The sequence below is a fragment of the Engystomops pustulosus genome, chromosome 9 (assembly GCF_040894005.1).
Source record: "Engystomops pustulosus chromosome 9, aEngPut4.maternal, whole genome shotgun sequence".
Lineage (NCBI taxonomy): Eukaryota > Metazoa > Chordata > Amphibia > Anura > Leptodactylidae > Engystomops > Engystomops pustulosus.
The window spans coordinates 90,090,323-90,111,527 of NC_092419.1; the positions used below are offsets into that span (position 1 = coordinate 90,090,323).

A 21,205-nucleotide genomic window follows, 5' to 3' on the forward strand; every position below is an offset into this window, starting at 1 on the left:
GTTGGGGGGAAAACAAAAACTTACTCTGCAGTCTTTTTTTCTTGCTTCATAGATCAGCCAGAAAAAGCTCAAAAAATACGAGCGTGAATATCACATGATGAGAGAGCAGCAGGCACAGCAGGAAGACCCTGTTGAAAGATTTGAGGTGAGTGATCAATGACAGCCATTCCTCGCGATCATGTTATTACACATGCATTCTCGGCTTGCCCAAGTGTGCTTGTGTCCTGAATGGGGAGCAGGTAAGTATCCTGATACAAGACTCTTTCTGAACAGCGCCTTATGACTCCTGAAGACCAGAGGAGCAGACGTGTCATTTTCACCATGCACTTCTATTATAGTTTATATATAGTTTATTTACATTTTTTTCATGGACCTAAACAGAACTGGAGGGGATTTCCCTTACTGATATGTGGTAATGCATAGAAACCTGAAGGGTTCCCTTTACAGCAGTGATAAATTACACTGCGCTACATTCTCCAGAGACAATTGACGCCACATTTCCTCTTTACGTGTGAGATTTTGACAGAAAGTATGAAGAATAAAAACATACTTAAGAATATTCTATGTGATTCATGTCAGATGCCTATTTGTCTCTATAAAACTGGAGAAATGAAGGCGTCCATTTACCATTGTTACTACCAGCGGTAAGTACACAGTCACGTCTGATGTATGGATGTTATTACATTCATTGGATTTCTTTTATGCTCGGATGTGTGATCGCTATGTTACTTATTTCACATGGCTGAGCCCGGAGTAGTTAATATGTATCCTGGCATCATAGGTTTGTTCAGGTTGACTTCATGTCTAGCAAAGCTTAATCATTTTACCGCGGACAGGCTATGTATAGCGGAGGCACCTGATCGACAGTATATACCTGTACATACAACTAAAGATTAAGACGCTCTACTAATATATATATTTGTTTTTCTAGCGTGAAAACCGACGACTCCAGGAGGCAAACATGAGGCTGGAGCAAGAGAACGATGATTTGGCTCATGAATTAGTTACCAGCAAGATTGCCCTGAGGAAGGACCTGGATAATGTAAGAAACCTGTCTGTCTATGTGACCTCAGCAATATAGATAAAATGTGATGGCACGTGCAATGGTTTAATGTAATGACTAAGGCTACATTCACACCACGTACGGGGAGCGTATATACGGCTGATATACGTCCCCCATACAATTCTATGGGCTCACAACAACGTACGGGAGTGGTACAGTGCGGCACCGTACCGCTCCGTAGCCCGTAGAACAATAGGATATGTCCTATCTTTCTGCGTGATACCGCGCCGTGCTCTGTATATTCCTATGGAGAGGGGCGGGGATGAGCTGCGCTCTTCCCCTGCTCCTCCCCGCAGCGCCAATGTATGCCCGCCGTACTACGGTACTGTGGGCATACATCGTCTGAATGTAGCCTTAGGTTGTGAACTGCTCTAAACAGAAGCTTGTCTTCAGGTAACGTTCTATATAAAAGCTGTGACCCCCAGAGATCAGATGTGATTTGTATGGTGACCTGTCAGTGGGTGTACAGCTTATCTGCAGCACCCCCACAGGAGAAAGGAAAAATTACACAACTTCCTTTTGAAGACCATTCCGAAGAGAGACCTCCTACCCGATTTAAGGGTTTGTCTCGGTTAGGCCTCGGGCAACAAAGGCCACTGCAAGTTGTTTTTTTTTTTGTTTTTGTTTTTTTCATTAAAAAAACACCCCCATTACGCCACATTTATTAAAGCGTTAGTGCCGGTTTCTTTTTGTCTGACTTTGCACTAGAACATGCAAACTGCCTGCACATGTATTTCTAGTCAGTTTTGTGTCGAGCTGCACTGTATCCCATAAGACAAAAAAAAAGTCGGAGTTTGCACCACAATTTTTACTGTCGTGCACCACAATTCAGCATTTCAGCATTAACAGAGTGCACCAAAAGAAAATGGTGCATTCTGCCAGAGCAGGAGCGCCTGTACATATTTCACACTGCACCAGTTTTGACTTCAATGGGAAATAGCGCTACGTATATGGTTACCGTATTTCTCGCCACACTGACAGTCAGACCACAATGTAAAAAAATATAAAATGGCCTAATTTTTTTCTCCTTTGAAGTCTATGGGAGTGCAAAAAAAGAGCTATGCACAGTGTTGTTGACCACATACAGCCCAGGGGTTGCCCAATAGAGCAGGTCACCTGGACTCTACACTGTATTTTTTATTAGAAACTTCTTGTTTACGGTGGCATATGTGTGACACATGATTAGAAAAAATAGAGGGGAGTAAAGGATTAGCTCTAAAAAGGGCTATCCTTACATTCGTTAGATGGACCTACCATCGGATCTACCTTAATAGGTGCATTGATAGTTGTAGGTTTCCGTTAAATCTGGCAGGCTACATCCGCTATCATCTTCAGTAAATACACATTGGTAAATACACAAAGCTGTCTAAAAGTAAGACTTGTTTGCCTGTGGAGACCAATCACAGCTCCCCTTTAAAATATTCATGAGCACTGGTAAAATGAAAGCTGAGCTGTAATTGGTTGCCATGGGCAAATAAGGACATTCTTACTTTTAGACAGCTTGATAAGTCTGCCCCACTGCCTTTTACATCCATGTATGAGTATATTATCAGCTTTCATTTATAATATGTTGAGCTGTTTAATATGTACATATGTATTAATTGTATCATGCTTAGTATGTAAGGCGCACAGTGAGAAGTTTTACAACATTTGCAGACTATGGTCATTTATGGGAAGATTGGCGTTTACCCTTTCTAAATTTACCGGGCTAAACATAAAAATATTAAACAGTTTCTTAGTTTAATGGTTTTCATGAGTATTTGTAATTGCTTCAATCACCAGTAATTCCCCAAATATTCCACAGTATTAGGGGACCCCTTATATTTGCTGGAAGCATAGCTATGTAAGCATAGGTATATGTGTGTGTGTGTGTGTGTGTGTGTATATATATTATATTAATATATATATATATATATATATATATATATATATATATATATATATATATATATATTAATATAATATATATACACACACACTCGCCGGCCACTTTATTAGGTACACCTGTCCAACTGCTCGTTAACACTTAATTTCTAATCAGCCAATCACTTGGCGGCAACTCAGTGCATTTAGGCATGTAGACATGGTCAAGACAATCTCCTGCAGTTCAAACCGAGCATCAGTATGGGGAAGAAAGGTGATTTGTGGCCTTTGAACGTGGCATGGTTGTTGGTGCCAGAAGGGCTGGTCTGAGTATTTCAGAAACTGCTGATCTTCTGGGATTTTCACGCACAACCATCTCTAGGGTTTACAGAGAATGGTCCGAAAAAGAAAAAACATCCAGTGAGCGGCAGTTCTGTGGGCGGAAATGCCTTGTTGATGCCAGAGGTCAGAGGAGAATGGGCAGACTGGTTCGAGCTGATAGAAGGCAACAGTGACTCAAATCGCCACCCGTTACAACCAAGGTAGGCAGAAGAGCATCTCTGAACGCACAGTATGTCACACTTTGAGGCAGATGGGCTACAGCAGCAGAAGACCACACCGGGAGCCACTCCTTTCAGCTAAGAACAGGAAACTGAGGCTACAATTTGCACAAGCTCATCGAAATTGGACAGTAGAAGATTGGAAAAACGTTGCCTGGTCTGATGAGTCTCGATTCCTGCTGCGACATTCGGATGGTAGGGTCAGAATTTGGCGTCAACAACATGAAAGCATGGATCCATCCTGCCTTGTATCAACGGTTCAGGCTGGTGGTGGTGGTGTCATGGTGTGGGGAATATTTTCTTGGCACTCTTTGGGCCCCTTGGTACCAACGCCACAGCCTACCTGAGTATTGTTGCTGACCATGTCCATCCCTTTATGAGCACAATGTACCCTGTAACATCTGATGGCTACTTTCAGCAGGATAATGCACCATGTCATAAAGCTGGAATCATCTCAGACTGGTTTCTTGAACATGACAATGAGTTCACTGTACTCAAATGGCCTCCACAGTCACCAGATCTCAATCCAATAGAGCAGTGGTTCTCAACCTTTCTAATGCTGTGACCCCGCAATACAGTTCCTTATGCTGTGGTGACCCCAAACCATGCAACTCACAGTAAAAACACAGTAATATTGCGGCTCCGATGGCTTTAGGCGACCCCCGGTTTTGGTCATTCGACCCCCGCTGGGGTCCCGACCCACAGGTTGAGAACCACTGCAATAGAGCATCTTTGGGATGTGGTGGAACAGTGCAAAGATCATGCACAGTGATGTCACTGTACAGAGATAATACACAGAGTGATGTCACTGTACAGAGATAATACACACAGTGATGTCACAGTACAGGGATAATACACACAGTAATGTCACAGTACAGGGATAATACACACAGTGATGTCACAGTACAGGGATAATACACACAGTGATGTCACAGTACAGGGATAATACACACAGTGATGTCACAGTACAGGGATAATACACACAGTGATGTCACAGTACAGGGATAATACACACAGTGATGTCACAGTACAGGGATAATACACACAGTGATGTCACAGTACAGGGATAATACACACAGTGATGTCACAGTACAGGGATAATACACACAGATGTCAAATATTATGAAAAAAAGTTATGCTCTCCCTTCCTTTGACTTGACTCTGGGGAATCTGTTTTTTTAGCTTTCTGTTCCTTTAATTCTTTTTCCTAGTTAGATGAACTTTGCCTTTCTGAAACTACTTGTAGCTTCATTTTAAAATCTATTTTACTACCTATTAACTCTGATGTATTCCCCTCTCCTTATCCTGTGGTTTCTGCATGTTCTCCGCATATTTCCCTTGTTTCCTTATTTCCAAACGTTGCCGATTCCAGCTGCTGTACATACTGCGATCATTTTATGGATGGTACTGTCCCTGCCCACATCTTCAATGATCCTGGTTCAAAAAGAATATTATTTATTCAATTATTAACCCCTAAAAGAATTTCTACCATCAAAATCCATCAAGAGTCCCTGGGACTACACAGAGGATTTTTATTCTTTCTTCAGCAGTTTTAGAAGGGCTTGGTTTTTTTTGGGCCTTTTTTGTTTGGTTGTGGATAACAAATCAACAGCAGTTAAGCCATTGTGGGAGTTTTTTTTTTGTTTTTTTTCACCCTGCAGTTAAATTTTACTCAAGGGGCTAATACAATACATAAATGTTCTTTATTAATTTTGTACAATGATAGTGTATACACTCACCGGCCACTTTATTAGGTACACCATGCTGGTAACGGGTTGGACCCCCTTTTGCCTTCAGAACTGCCTCAATTCTTCGTGGCATAGATACAACAAGGTGCTGGAAGCATTCCTCAGAGATTTTGCTCCATATTGACATGATGGCATCACACAGTTGCCGCAGATTTGTCGGCTGCACATCCATGATGCGAATCTCCCGTTCCACCACATCCCAAAGATGCTCTATTGGATTGAGATCTGGTGACTGTGGAGGCCATTTGAGTACAGTGACCTCATTGTCATGTTCAAGAAACCAGTCTGAGATGATTCCAGCTTTATGACATGGCACATTATCCTGCTGAAAGTAGCCATCAGATGTTGTGTACATTGTGGTCATAAAGGGATGGACATGGTCAGCAACAATACTCAGGTAGGCTGTGGCGTTGTACCAAGGGGCCCAAAGAGTGCCAAGAAAATATTCCCCACACCATGACACCACCACCACCAGGCTGAACCGTTGATACAAGGCAGGATGGATCCATGCTTTCATGTTGTTGACGCCAAATTCTGACCCTACCATCCGAATGTCGCAGCAGAAATCGAGACTCATCAGACCAGGCAACGTTTTTCCAATCTTCTACTGTCCAATTTCAATGAGCTTGTGCAAATTGTAGCCTCAGTTTCCTGTTCTTAGCTGAAAGGAGTGGCACCCGGTGTGGTCTTCTGCTGCTGTAGCCCATCTGCCTCAAAGTTGAACGTACTGTGCGTTCAGAGATGCTCTTCTGCCTACCTTGGTTGTAACGGGTGGCGATTTGAGTCACTGTTGCCTTTCTATTAGCTCGAACCAGTCTGCCCATTCTCCTCTGGCATCAACAAGGCATTTCCGCCCACAGAACTGCCGCTCACTGGATGTTTTTTCTTTTTCTGACCATTCTCTGTAAACCCTAGAGATGGTTGTGCGTGAAAATCCCAGTAGATCAGCAGTTTCTGAAATACTCAGACCAGCCCTTCTGGCACCAACAACCATGCCACGTTCAAAGGCACTCAAATCACCTTTCTTCCCCATACTGATGCTCGGTCTGAACTGCAGGAGATTGTCTTGACCATGTCTACATGCCATGTGATTGGCTGATTAGAAATTAAGTGTTAACGAGCAGTTGGACAGGTGTACCTAATAAAGTGGCCGGTGAGTGTATATAGTATATATGAAAATATTATTTGTACGTTTATTTCATGTTATCAGCTGCCAAGAGCCGTGACTTTAAAATAAATTGTCCTGGGTAGCTGTGTAACCATACATTTTGTTTGTGTTGTAAGCAACATTTATGATTAAGGATTGTAGCTGGACTTGGTGCACTGGTGTATGAGATCTCTTCACTGAACATAGTTCAACCCCATCATACAGCACAGGTGAAATACTGGAGAGCACTATCAATGAAGAGATTAAAGAGTGTGAAGACTTACCTCCAGTGCAGCTACAATCCAGAGTCCAGCTACAATCTTGGAATATAAATGCAATTTTTCACAGCTTTGCTAACACATAGCTATGGTTACACATATGTTCAGGGCCAATACCTCACACTGGCTGCAGCTTTGTAGGGTCATAACTGATGCTAGACTCCCTTTAAGCAGGATATGTGAGATGGATTGTTTAACCACTTCTATAATGCTTCGACATCAATAGTATTTCACTGTATTATTGTATGTTAGGCTTATACAGGCAGTCCCCGGGTTACATACAAGATAGGGTCTGTAGGTTTGTTCTTAAGTTGAATTCGTATGTAAGTCGGAACTGTATACTTTATCATTGTAACCCCCAGCCAAATTTTTTTTTGTTTTTTTTTGTCTCTGTGGGGATTTTAAAAATGTTGGGTTGTCATAAGAACCAGGATTAATAATAAAGCTTCATTGTAGACACCAGTGATACCTGTTATAGCTGTTTATTGTGCTGTCTATGTCTAAAGTACAGTAAATTACCAACATCCAGAGGTCCGTTTGTAGCTAGGGGTCGTATGTAAGTCAGGTGTTCTTAAGTAGGGGACCGCCTGTACTTACAGCCTGTATCTGGCCAAGCCTTCTTTTATCATACACCTTAAATGTTGGGGTTACTGGTGCCCACCAGCGCCCAGTAGCCTAAAACTACTGGCAATAGTCAGAACGTCCGGGTCACAGCAGCCACAATGGCTGAGCGCAGCTGTTGAATGTTTGTTGCATTGTTTCAGTAAAGGTATGCACTTGGAGACGAGAATAGGAGAGAAATGTGTTCTCTGTGTTGAGTAAGAAGGAATTTTACTAAACCAGTTTCCTAATGGGTGCCAGTCTTGAGGCCGCAGCATCTGTCTTCTCCGCATTGGCAGCTGTGGATACTCGTGTGCAAAACTGGCATCTGAGTCTATGTAAAGTTACTAACCCACATCCCTGCCAACTGGCTCTTCACACACTGAACGGTGTATTTATTTATTTTTTATTCTTAAATTTTAAGAAAGTTGCATATCTCAGCAAAAATATCAAGTACTGAATGTAACAAGAATTTTTTCTATTCACTGCCAGCAAGCCGAAACTTGGCAAATAGCTATTTATACTGGAGCGTGACAATTGTTATAGGACATATAATATATACATATCGAATACTAATGTGTGGGGTTCTCTCTTTCAGGCAGAGGAAAAGGCAGATGCTTTAAATAAAGAATTGTTGATGACCAAGCAGAAACTAATTGATGCCGAAGAGGAGAAGAGACGACTTGAAGAAGAGTCTGGTCAGGTAGGGGGGGTCACATTCACAATACTATTTAGTGTTCTCTTCTTTCTGACATTGTCTAAATACACAGCAGGTAAGTTATCACCTACCGCTGTCCTTCTCTGCTGATTAGAGGAGGATTTGTGATAAAATGGGTTCTGTTACTTTTTGTGGGGGGCCTATTAATTTCCTTTCTGGGAGACTTTTAATCCTAGTGTCATTCACAGCCTCCTCATGCCCTTTACTAGGTCCAATGCAATGTATTATATATTTACTGGCTTTATCCAGTCAGTTGTACCGAGCTGATTCTTTAACTCGAAAAATTACTAAAGTTGTTTTTTTTTTCTTGGTTCTGTATTTTTATGGTCCCCATGAAATCGTTAAAGGGGATCTGTAGCTTTGACCATGCAAAGAGAGATGTGTAACCATACCTGTATGTAGCAGCAGGACTTTGAAAATTGTTGCTGGGTTGTAGCTGGATTTGGGGCACTGGTGTGTGAGATGCTGTCACTGTACAGCTACACAGCCCCTCCCCTGCTGTAGCAGCTTCTAATTGAATGCTATAGTAGTAACACTTGAGCACGAGAATGCTCCAAATCCAGCTACAATTGTGGAATATAAATGCACTTTTTGCATATCTGCTACTAACAAAATATGCGAAGGTATGCGGACACGGATCTCCATGGCATATACCTTACACCATAAGGCTGCATTCACACGCGGTATGCCGACCGTGCGGGCATACCGCCGTGTGCTGGAGAGGAGGTGACCCCCTCCTCCCTCCATAGGAAATAACGGCCGCACACCAGGCAAAAGATAGAGCATGTTCTATCTTTTCCTGGTGTGTGGTGCGGAACGGTGCCACACATGTGCAGCACCGTACTGCCGCCGTGCCCCCCTTGCCGTCTATTTGCGGCCACATGTACGTCCCCGCAGACGGCAGTGTGAATGAGCCCTAAAACTGAAGACTTATTTCCTTCAATGTATCATCCACTATCTTAAGGATGACCCAATAAGTAATAGTTGATATTGTGTAAATAATAAGTATTTTGGAGATGGAACTCTGCAGATCTATTTAATTTCCACCTGCCGGCACTGACCTCTAGATTCTATATAGACTTTTGTTTTTTACTCCTGTGGGTTACAGCACTAGAGGAGATCCATTACCTGAATGATTTGATTAATGGATTTCTTTGAAACTACATAAAACTGCAATTAAAACGGAATAGCACAAAATACATTTGGCTCACCCCTGTAACCCCAGCGCACGCTCACATCACATCATTGGCTTTCAACCTCTCACTTGCTTTCATAATTGATTTTTTGACCCTGCTGAACCTTTGTTAGTCTGTAGCATCTCATGCATCGGATAAAGTCAGCCGAAACAGCCCGGATAACCATCATTTAGACTGCCTAATGTGTCTGATCTCTCACAGTGGATCTGTTAATGCAATTAAACGGACTGACCAGGTGAAAAGTTCTGCTAAAACTGTGTGTATGAATGGTCTAATCATCTACTCAAGTTACAGGGAGTTTTTCTTTTTAGTGTGTGTATTACACCTGATAAAAATTATATGTATGTTTGTATTTTTTTTCTGATTTTCTTCAGAAAAAGTTTTGCAGCCAAAGTAGCTGCGCAAATTGCCTCATTGACCATGTTTTGCTGTGATCGAAACCGTGAAAATGCTACTCAATGGTGTTGTACCAGCTTTTTAAGTTCTCTCCTATCCACAAGCTGATCGGTGAGGGTCTGACTGCTGATCACCAGAACAGGGGGTGGCAGAAATCGCAAAGGATTGTCCGGCACTCCTGCAGATGGGCAATTTCTGAAGCTACCATATGATGGAATAGAGCAGCAGGACACTTGCTCGACCTGCCGCTCCATTCCCCTGTTTCTCAAATGACAGGGGGGTCATTCTCGTGATCGGTGGGGATCCCAGAAGTCAGACCCGCCCACCTTGTTACCTTCCAATCCTGTTAGGATAAAATTAAAATTGTTGGTGCGACCGCTTTAATCTCTCAGCATCTTGTTGCAGAGCAAGAGGGGTTGCGCAGCATTACACTCACCATTCTTTGCAAAGGAGTTATAAGCTCACAGCAGCTTACCCTGTAGCTCTATAACATGCTGCCTGCAGATAGGACACTATTGCACATTGTGCTCAACTCCTCCTGCTCTATAGCAGATAGGACACTGTGTATAATGTGGTGCGCTCCTCCTCCTCTGTAACATGTTGCCTGCCATTTACAGTCTGCTTAGACTTGTTACATGCTGCTTGAAAATAGGGAACTATAGTACAGTGGTGGCGAACCTATGGCACGGGTGCTAGAGGTGGCACTCGGAGCCCTCTCTGTGGGCACTCAGGCCATCACCCTGCACAAAGGCCAACATTCAGGACTCAAGACCTCCTCCTGCAGTCACAGGCAGCCCAGGACGTGCCACGTTCAGCATTATTTTAAAGTGACTTGAAGTGCAGGAGGAGCAAGGAGGTGTGGACAGATCCGGATTATGATTGTAGACCCTGTGATTCATCCTGTTAAGGGGACCTTAGAGGGAAACCACAATAATAATCAGAATTTCTCCTTCTCTCTGCTGTATTGGTGTCCTCAGGATGCCAATATGTTTGAAACCTGTGAGTTACTTTAGTTACTTTAAATTGGCATTTGGCACTTAATACAATATATGGCTTTTGCTTGTAGTTTCGGGACTCGGTCCCTAAAAGGTTTGCCTTATCACTGCTATAGTATGTTCAATCTATTCAGCTCCTTTGTCAGGACTAGCGTGTCTCTCCATGGTGGTCCCACGGGTGTAACCAGAATTGTAACCTATGTCTGTTCTCTTCTATATTATTTTGCAGTTGAAAGAAATGTGTCGCAGAGAACTTGATAAGGCCGAATCGGAAATCAAGAAGAACAGCTCTATCATTGGAGATTACAAGCAGGTATACCTCCTGTTACCATTCTGACCTGTTCTGATATGTGAGATGTAATGAAGGTGATTTCTTATCTGAGATAATGACTCCTAGATGAGACCTGCTGAACCGCATGCAGCGATTACTACATCTCCTTTTATGTACCATGCCCTGCTCACCGATAAGGTGACATAAATCACATGAAAGGTTAAAAATGAGAAATGCACTGCCCCCTAGAGATCTGCACTTGGCATAACAAGGTGTATAAGTTCTACCTATTGTTGTAGTTCGTACACTCTGTAAAGTGAAGGCATATCAGCCGTATCATACCTTACTATATCATATGCCTCCAAACTAATTTCACATACAGGCAGCACCATGATTGGGGGCAGTTTAAGGGGACGATTTTCCCAACGTACTTAATAGTGCAAGGCTTTAGGTTCAGGAGGATCCATGTGTTTCGGGGCATTATACAGTTTTGAAGGATTTACCCAAACAATAAAGATGCTCCCTTGACTAAATCTAGTGCTGGTAATGTACATTCATACCATTGTTACATCAATATCTTTGTTTTGGAGCAAATTTCCATTACTTACTTGAAGATTCCTGGGGACCTACCTCTGAGCAGAAGGTAAGTATGTCTTCACAGTTTGATTACTCCTTTTCTTTGGCAGTCTGAAGACGCCTGTATTATTGTAAGCGGTGATTTGCTGAGAATTGGCCTTTATTATTTATTCATACTGGCGATACACAAAAGAGGATGAATATTAAAAGGGATCTTCTGGGTGGAATACATATCATCATATTTATCATGACATTTTATTAAGAAGAAAAAAAATTGTCCTCTTCCAACTCAAATTTTTCTACTAGGGAATTGGTCAGTAGTTTTCAGGTTTCAGCATAACCAGTGACAGATACTCGGATCCCAGTGCACTATCACTTTATTTTCTTGTAGATGCATCCAGGAAATTATACCATATTAGATGCCAAGTTCTGGAGTCCTCTCAATGCTGAGAGCACTGTGGAGCCCACTAGTGGGTGTACTAACTATACATTGCCAGTGTGCTGATTAATTCTAGGACCATCTCTGTGGGGTGAATATGTTATCATCTTCCCCTTAGTACAGACATTGGAACTATTGGGCACATAAAGGGTTTTGAGAAATAAGAGTCAATGGCAGAATGGGTTAATACACTAGTAGGGGGTCTCTACATCTAGTCCGACATACAAGCTCTCTGCTCATGTGGATCATAGAGGATACAGTTGAATAAAGACACAAGTTCAATTTATAATTCTACACTTGTGAGTAATATAAATTGGGCCACAGTAGGGTAGAAATGACTTCTGACTACTGAGTCAGTAATAATCCCTGAATTAATGTCCCATCCCAGACATCCAGATCCCATCCATCCATCACATCATACTGTGACAGGCAGTCTCACTGCTCTTAGGATCCGTTCACACAAACGTAATGGGGAACGATATTCAGCCGCATATCGGTCCTCATTGACGTTCATGGTGCCGGTCACTGAGCAGTATGCACTTGTTGTGTGTTCGTTGTGGATGGTCTCCTGAGGGATCTCTTCCCAGACCTGGAATTAAGCATCTTCCAACTCCTGGATAGTCTGTGTTGCAACGTGACGTTGGTGGATGAAGCAAGACCTAATGTCCCAGATGTGCTCAATCCGATTTAAGCCTAAGAAACAAGCGGGCCAGTCCATAGCTTCAATGTCTTCATCTTGCAGGAACTGCTGACACACTACAGTCACATGAGGTCTAGCATTGTCCTGCAGTAGGAGGGACCCAGGGCCAACCGCCCCAGCTTATGCTCTCACAAGGGGTCTGAGGATCCATCTCGGTACCTAATGGCAGTCAGGCTACCTCTAGCGAACACATGGGGGTCTGTCATGTCAGACCCTTCTTTCATCTGTAAAGAGCACAGGGCATCAGTGGCGAATTTGCCAATCCTGGTGTTCTGTGGTAAATGCCAAGTGTCGTACACGATGCTGGGCTAAAAGCCCAATGCCCCATCTGTGGACGTCGGGCCCTTATACCAACCTGTAGAGATACATGCACATTAGTGGCTGCTGGAGGTAATTTTGCAGGGCTCTGGCAGTGTTCCTTCTGTTCCTCTTAGCACAAAGACTAAGGTAATGGTCCTGCTGCTGGGTTGTTGCCCTCGTACAGCCGCCTCCATGTCTCCTGGTAGTGCCTCCAGCCTCTGACATTACCAAACAGACAGCACACCTTCTCAGCCCCAGCTCTCATTGATGTACCATCCTGGATGGGCTGCACCTCCTGAGACACTTGTGTGTGTTGTAGAGTCCGTCTCATGCTACCAGGAGTGTGGAAGCACCACCAACATTCAAAATTATCCAAAATATCAGCCAGAAATCATTGGTACTGAGAAGTGGTCTGTGGCCCCCTCCTGCAGAACCTTTTTCTTTATTGAGTGTGTCTTGCTAATTGCCTGTGAAATTGATTGTCAATCAATGTTGCTTCCTAAGTGGACATTCTAATTTCACAGAAGTTTGATTTACTTGGAGTTATATTGTGTTGTTTAAGTGTTCCAGTTTTTTGAGCAGTGTATATAAATGATAGTGTCATCTTATTTTTAGATAATCTTTTATACAGACTCTTGTGTGTTAAAGTGATTATAGTAAATTCTAAAACTATCCACATTACTATTATTCGTATATCTTAAAAAATTGCTCTTATATTTTATGTCCATATGTGTGTTTTATTTACAACTGCATTGCCACTGCTTTTAGATGCTGTTTTATGTGGTGGAGAATCGAGATCGGCCAATATACTTTTACAGCAGCTCTGCATGGACTCCAGCTGTGTTACCACCAATACTTATTTCCACTTCTTTCTGCTGGGATAATTAGCAATTTGGAGATGTCTTCTAGGGGAGAGGAAGTCAAGCATGGGGACGCAATCTTTGCTATCCGTGATCTCCCGTCAGAATAAAAGACATTTCGGAGCCTCCATAGGGTTCTCATTGATTTTATGGCTGCAGGAAGGTTACGCTATGCCTCCAGCAGATGTCCTTTATAGGTAGAAAAATTTAGAAGTCCTCATTGATGCTTGATTGAGAAGGAAAAGCAGATGTGATGGAGGACAGCACACAGTGAATAGTAGATCTGTATTAACAGCATATACAGCTCATAAAGCTACATTAACCCTGGTCTTGCTGGGCTGTGTATTACTCTATTACTGATGAACTGATAGCAGGAATCTATAGAGCATTGCATTTGCTCATCTCCTGGCATTGCACTCCAAGGAAACCTCTCTCCATAAGGAAATCCACTTCTGCCGATGTAAGCTGTTGACTAATAATGCACCGAGGGAGCACTTATTTTCCCCGCGCTCCTGAATACACTGGGCTAGAAAATACTCAAATGAAATCTAGCATCCAATCATCTCCTACACGTCCTCGATTGCTCTGCTACTAGTCAGGCGTGCACGAGCGGAGGTCAATCAAAGCAGCTACTTATCCCAGCACTCTGTATTGTATCATGTCAACGTTTCCTTAAGTGGGCTATGTGAACAAAGGCCATCGTACGATTGAGCGATTTAGACCAAGATCAGAACCGAGAACATCATCAAATTTGTGGGGTCAGATGTTCCAGCTGTCATTATGTGGACAGAGGCTTCTGGAGCAGCAAATCCTTATTAAAGTAAATCCCTTACTGCTAAAATCCCAAATCTGCACTAAGATGTTGGAGGCATAACAAGCCTGAGCTATTAGTTGGATCCCGGAGTCATTGGTGCCCACCAGATTTGTGCAATAGGAGCTTGTATAAGGGTGTTAGGGTCATATGTGTCACTTGACTTCTAGAGTTTTTTTTTCATTCCTTCTTGATACTTTTCAAGATGATTAATATTTACCCTTAATGGGGTATTGCCAACTTGTAAAGTTACCCCCTATCCACAGAATGGGGGGTCCCGTTTTCACTAATGGGTGGAGTTCTATACTCAATTGTGTGGGATTGTATATAGCCGCGCACAGACATTGAACAGAACAGCAGTCCTGCAGCTCCATCTAGTGGTGACAGCAGGGCCCCCATTCTTGCTGAAAGAATGGGGGCCCACCAGAGGTGGTCCCATCACCTTGGGGTGCAGTCGCACGTCGTGTCTAACGCATGTGTTTAAAAACGCATTGCAACAGCTGAAGAGAGATTTGCTTAATTAAACAGCTATTAACACTTGCATCTACATGCTTGCGTTAACACATGTGTTAACATTGCGTCAACAAACACATTTTATTAATGCATTTGTTAACAGCTGTTTAATTAGGCCAGTCTCTCTCCTGCTAGGGGAAGGAGTTTTGAAACGCATGCGTTAGACGGGACGTGTGACTGCACCCTTACTGAACAATTTTTAAAACTTCATAAATTGGAACAGCCCAAGTTTTGGAAGGTGGTTGCCGTCACTCCTTACATGGTGCTTCCCTTGAGACGATTCGTTCTCACTTGGTGATAACTGTGATAGTAATTGGGGCTGGCTGCCGCCTTCAGTCTCATTTTTTTGCTGCTCAGAAGGTAGTTTGGTTTTCGGCAGTGCCACCTGCTGCACTTATAATTAGAGGGATTGTCCACCAATAATAATTTATGTAGAGGATACACAATGTGGTTGTCATCACCGTTGCCAACCATGACAATAGGGTATATAACCATCTCAATGCATATAGTGGGTTGTAAGTTATCTATATGGAGCTGTAGACCACATAAGGAGTCATTGGGAGAGATTTATCATTTACCAATCAGAGCTCAGCTTTCATTTTCCCACAGCTGTTTATAAATTTAAAGCTGAGCTGTGATTGGTTTCCATGGGCAACTAGAACAGTTTTACTTCAGACGCCTTTGATAAATCTCCCCTATTGTCACTTATTTGGGCTGTCGGCTACTTGTACAATGCTGGCATCTACTAGGAAAACAGAACATAATAGTAAATATAGGTGAATGGTTGGGTTTGTCATTTGACAAAACCAGAATTCCTGTTTTGTAGATGTTTACTGTAGACAACTGTGCTCCGTTTGGATCATGAAAACCTTTCATTATTCACTTGAAAACTGCAATTTAGCTGTGCTAAAATCCTCCAAAAAGTCCATAAATGGCTGGGTACCGAAAATGACTTGTAAGTAAGACCTAGCTTCAGGTTATTTTTTAACCCACTTTTTGAGCCTCTTGCCAAAAGTTTTCCCCAATTGGACAACCTCTACATTCATGGGTTTAATAATTTTGGCATGATAAGGCTTTATATTGTTCCTCTTCATGTCTATCCCTTTATTTAAATGTAGCAGATTCCAAAAAAAAAAACAGGTGTTTCAAAGGAACAATTAAAAGTCTTCAAACTTATAAATATTGATAACCTGTCGACAGGATCGGTCATTAACATCTTTCTGACATCTGCCGCACCTGTATGACTGATGTTGGGTTGTTACAGATGGGGGGCCTGTCGTGAGCAGAGCCCTGGGATCAGTGTCTATATGAGGAGACATCTCAATTTGATCATTTACCACTAATACAATTCACCAAAAATACAAATAATAATAAATGATATTTTTAAACACATTCGGTATTTTCACATGAAAAAATAAACTATTAAAATAAAAAAATTACTGTGCAGTGATTGCCATGATGAGGAAGGTTCTCTAAATCCCCAAATCATCCCAAAGTTAATTGTGTCTGGAGCATCTAAAAAAAAGTACAATGCAATATCCAAATTTGTCTTGGTGAAAACTACAACTTGCCCTGCAAAAATGAACCCCACCACCCCTTACGCCGCACTGTACATGGAAATATAGAGAAATGTTAAACTATTTAAAGTGATATACAGCCTAGAGGGGGAAAATGGCAAATCTCATACGGTAGGACACACAGAAAATTCTTTATACATTTCTCCTTTTTGTTTTCAATACGAAACGAACGTTGATATAAGGAATGGAGGAGATTAAGGAAGGAAGTGATGTATTTGTGTGTATTTTCTGTTCAGCGTTGCTGTATGTAGTTAGTACTTTTGATAATATGTAAAGCCCTGACTTCTGAATTCAAACGTTTGCTCATTTTCAGATATGTTCTCAGCTGAGTGATCGACTAGAGAAGCAGCAGTCTGCAAACAAAGCTGAAATTGAGAAAATCCGGGTAAGTTCAGACTGGCTGAACCGAGGTCTGTGACTCTCCTCATACACCACTATTAGTGTAATTGCTCCAGCAGCAATAACACTTAGTGAAGCTTGTTAAAAAGCTAGAAGTACCCTTAACGTAATCATATTTCCTCTGTAGGAAAATAGCTGGTACTAAATACTTTTTAAGCAACTAATACACACTAGCTACCAAGTTAGCTGAATCGGCACTATAGTGTCACATGTGTAAACTGCTCAGCTATGATTGGTCATCACTATATCATCTGCACCATCAAGCTGGAACTTTCTGCAGTGGAAAATCAACCACATGGTAGGCAAAGTGAACCCAACTAAATCAACTTGGTACTATACAGTGGAATAAATGCTAGAGAAAATAGTTAAGGGTCCGGTGATGGATTTCATTAAGTCCAGCTACAAAAAGAAACAGAGAAGAATCGACCAAGCATGGTAACGTTCTGTGTCTTTCCAGAATTAACTTTGAAGAGGACCTGTCACCCATAATTTTGGCACTAGGAGCTGCTTACTAAAGTAAGCAGCTGCTAGTGCTTAAACAAACGCTGCAGGGTTAGAAGGATAGCGTTTCCGGAAACCTCCAGTAACACTATCTAACACTGTGGCGGGGTACAATGTAAAAGTCGGAGCGCTTGCAAAGCTGTCCGACGCATTCATGAGGGGGCGGGGTTGAGGCGTGTATAGGGGCGGTGACTGCCGCATGACCCGCGGCAGTCACCGCCAGCCTATGGAGCGAGTGGGGCGGTCCGGGGAAGAGGCAGGGCCTCAGACCGCCCCCTAATGAATACATCGGACAGCTTTACAAGCGGGATGATTACACTGCACCCCTCCGCAGTGTTAGATAGCGGTACCTGAGGTTTCCAGTAACAATATCCTTCTAACTCTGCAGCGTTTGTTTTACACTTTAGTAAGCAGCTCCTAGTGCCGAAATTATGGGTGACAGGTCCTCTTTAAGGAAATATTTACTATCCAAAAAATAGGGGATAAATTGCCAGGAACCCCACTATTGGCACAACAGGGATCCGCATGTCTCACTTAGTTGCCCTGTGATGCCAACTTCCAGTCTTAGCTCGTCCTGTTATCAGTTGACTTAACTCCTACTAAAGGCAATGTAGCACAGACTGTTGTGGGAATTCCATCGCTGCTCACTGGTATCCTCCTTGATCAGACATTAATCTTCTGACATTAAGTTTATATTGGCGTCGTAGCAAAAAAAATGATATGCAATTACTATAATCATTTGCTGTCTCTAATCACTTAGCAAAAGGTAGACGGATGTGAGCGCTGCCGAGAGTTCTTCAACACAGAAGGCAGAGTAAAGTTGGTCAGCACTAACAAAGAGAACTCTACTGAGGAGGACACTGACGAGGAGAAGGAGACTCTGAAGAACCAGCTACGAGAAATGGAGCTAGAATTGGCTCAAACTAAACTTCAACTGGTAGAAGCAGAGTGTAAAATACAGGTAAAACACCAGCGAGCAATCCGAGAAATAATATTCGCCTGGGTTCTCAATCAGTCTAGTCTTCGTAGAAAAAGAAGGCATTGCCTTCTTCACACCATCAACTTCTATGGGATAGTCTAAAATAGCTATCCATCATAGATAGTGAGTGAAGCAGCAGGATGTAAGCTTGACCTACCACTTCACCAATTAGAGCGATGGGTGACCCCTGTTCTTCTTGTAGGTAGAGGACCCAGCAGCTGAACCTCCACCAACCCTATGGATAGGGCATAGAAATAAAACCATATTGTGAAAAAATAGCTGTTGATCAAAAGCATGTTTGGTTCACCAGTTATGTGATATATGATGGCCAGCTTTGGACTCTTCTAATGTGCTTGACCTGGTTCTATTACAGGATCTGGAGCACCATCTTGGTCTTGCCCTAAATGAAGTGCAAGCAGCAAAGAAGACCTGGTTCAACCGGACCATCAGCTCCATAAAGACAGCCACTGGTGTGCAAGGAAAAGAGACCTCTTAACACCCCACCGCCTGTAAAATTAATATGTCTTTATGAAAACATAACACCTTCTGTTGCCTTCCTTGGCCAGATATTTTGGTTTGCCTATATGTAAGAGGACCAGGAGTGCAGCATGGCAGGATGGTAGTAAGTCAGTGCTTGACGGGTACATGTACTATCAGGCATCTCTGGCCACCTATTAACATCCCCGGAGATTACGAACTTCAAGGGTGAAAGCAAAAAACTAGCAGCCCACAATTTATAAGACTAAATTTTATCCTTTTTTTAAGGTTAAAAATGCAAGCAGCTGTGAGACGGCAGTGTATTGGTGAGTAATCATTAGGCCTATGTCCATATGCAGGAGCGAGACATTTATGCAGCTGCTAACCACCCTACAAAAATATATAGTGGAATCATGACCTGGCAAGTCCCTGATTGACCTTAAACAGAGGCTGTATCTACAGTAGAGTTCATGCCAAAATTAAATAGGCTTCCCACTATTCCACCTCCTGTGATGGTGGCTTAATAGTGGCCTTATAGTCCTAAACTGCATTGAGAATACTATATTTTGAGCTACTGTGTAGGCCTAACTCAAGGGCAACCAGCCATCAACAAGAAAGGCCCAGCCTCTGTAGGCACAAGAGATAAGATTTTACGATCATGTAGTAATGCCAAGGAGCGTCAGTATGTTGTGCCGGAACCGTAGAGATTACCGGTTGAGTTTATCGTGAAATATGATAAGGAGACAGAAGTGGGCCTCTCATGCCAACCTCGCGTCTAGAGCAGTTGACTGTTATCTCCGTATCCGCCATTACGCTGAGAAGTTGAACACAACCACGTTAGTCTGTTGTCCTTTTTCTAGTGGCCAATGCCAGTATGTAGCCACAATGCACTGTCTGCACCGTCTAGCTGTACAGCGTATTTACTTGTTGCACACACCCAGCCTTGGAGATGTACAGATGCCCGAAGAAGGTCACCGAGAAGCAAACGTCTTGAGAAGTGACAGCACTGAACGGGGGGGGCTAGCGTGCTCTGCTTTCTTTGACTCTCCCGGGTTCTAAGCACTTGTCCTTGTCTTTATGGCGATTGTTTGTTCATTTCAGCTCTCACGCCTCACAGCTATCGTTCTAGAATTTGTATTTAACTTGTTAATCCGTTAACTCTCGTCTTGTCGGAGGCCTGTGGTACATGGGACTGCAATTTATTCCAAGCCCCAATAGGAGAAAACGACTGGAGCCCTTTGATGGACTTTTACGGAACCTGAACTGAAGACAACATCTCCAGCAACTTTACAAAGAGTGGTCTAAACTTTTTTTTTCCCTGCTTAGGAGAGGCTTCCCGAAATTGCTCCACCTCTAGGGCTAGTATACAGCAGTGCGAGCTCTAAGGCACTTTAGGTGCTAAACACAAAGCACGCGTCATTCCTTTGGAGTTACAATGTCGTGTAGAGTCCGGATGTAGAACGGCAGGTTTGCACCTTGTACTTTTTTCTTTAATTTATACTTTTTGTTTTGCTCGCGGTTTTGCATCAGTGATGAAGTTGTGAATAAGTGTAAGCAGGTTACACTAAGAGGCACTGGTTTGTGTGTATATATACAGTATATAAAAAGTTTGGATTATTTTGTATATCTACTTTTTTTTCTTAGTTCCTGTACTAACGCTAGCTACTGTAAAAGTTATATATCTGAAGCATAAGATGGAACTGCTATAGATTTCTTTCCCATATCTGCTACAAATGTCCTCTATTGTTTTAAACATAAGAAGATTGCTGTTCTTATTTGGAAAGTGTGCTAATAGTGCTGGTGTAGGTGCGGTGTGTAAACCCAATGAACTCAAATATAAAGTACTATTAAATTTGACAACTGAGCACTGGATTTCATTGCACTGAAGAGTTTATTGTGTGATTTTGTGGGAAATGGTCATTGGTACATAATAGGGATCATTAGTATGAACAGAAATCATAGGGAGTTCCCAATCATCTGGACACATCTGGAATTAGCGGTGGCACCCAATAGGTGCTTCTCGATTGATAGCAGAAATTGAGCGGGGTCTCCTGACGTGATTGTTTTGGTAAGTAATCAAAATATTACTGGTAAAGCATCTTTTCTATAACTCAGCATGGTGCAGTTCCTACAAATGAATTCATAACTTGACAACTAGCCACCAAGTTTTAATTTACAGATTTATTTTTCTTAAACCAGAGATTGTCGCTAAGTTTTCAAAAAGTTTGCATAAATGAA

The 21,205-nt window shown here is 42.4% G+C and overlaps 1 protein-coding gene across 2 annotated transcripts in view; it reads left to right on the plus strand.

The window, feature by feature from the left end:
- Positions 1-20,839, plus strand: part of RABGAP1 (RAB GTPase activating protein 1) — a 127,594-nt gene extending 106,755 nt beyond the window's left edge. For both annotated transcript variants that reach the window (XM_072124884.1, XM_072124885.1), the window contains exons 20-26: positions 53-145; positions 932-1,042; positions 7,858-7,962; positions 10,794-10,877; positions 16,925-16,996; positions 18,272-18,472; positions 18,864-20,839. In XM_072124884.1, coding sequence (XP_071980985.1) covers positions 53-145; positions 932-1,042; positions 7,858-7,962; positions 10,794-10,877; positions 16,925-16,996; positions 18,272-18,472; positions 18,864-18,986 — 789 coding nt within the window. In that variant the 3' untranslated portion in view covers positions 18,987-20,839. The remainder of the gene's footprint in view (positions 1-52; positions 146-931; positions 1,043-7,857; positions 7,963-10,793; positions 10,878-16,924; positions 16,997-18,271; positions 18,473-18,863) is intronic.
- Positions 20,840-21,205: the final 366 nt, after the last annotated feature.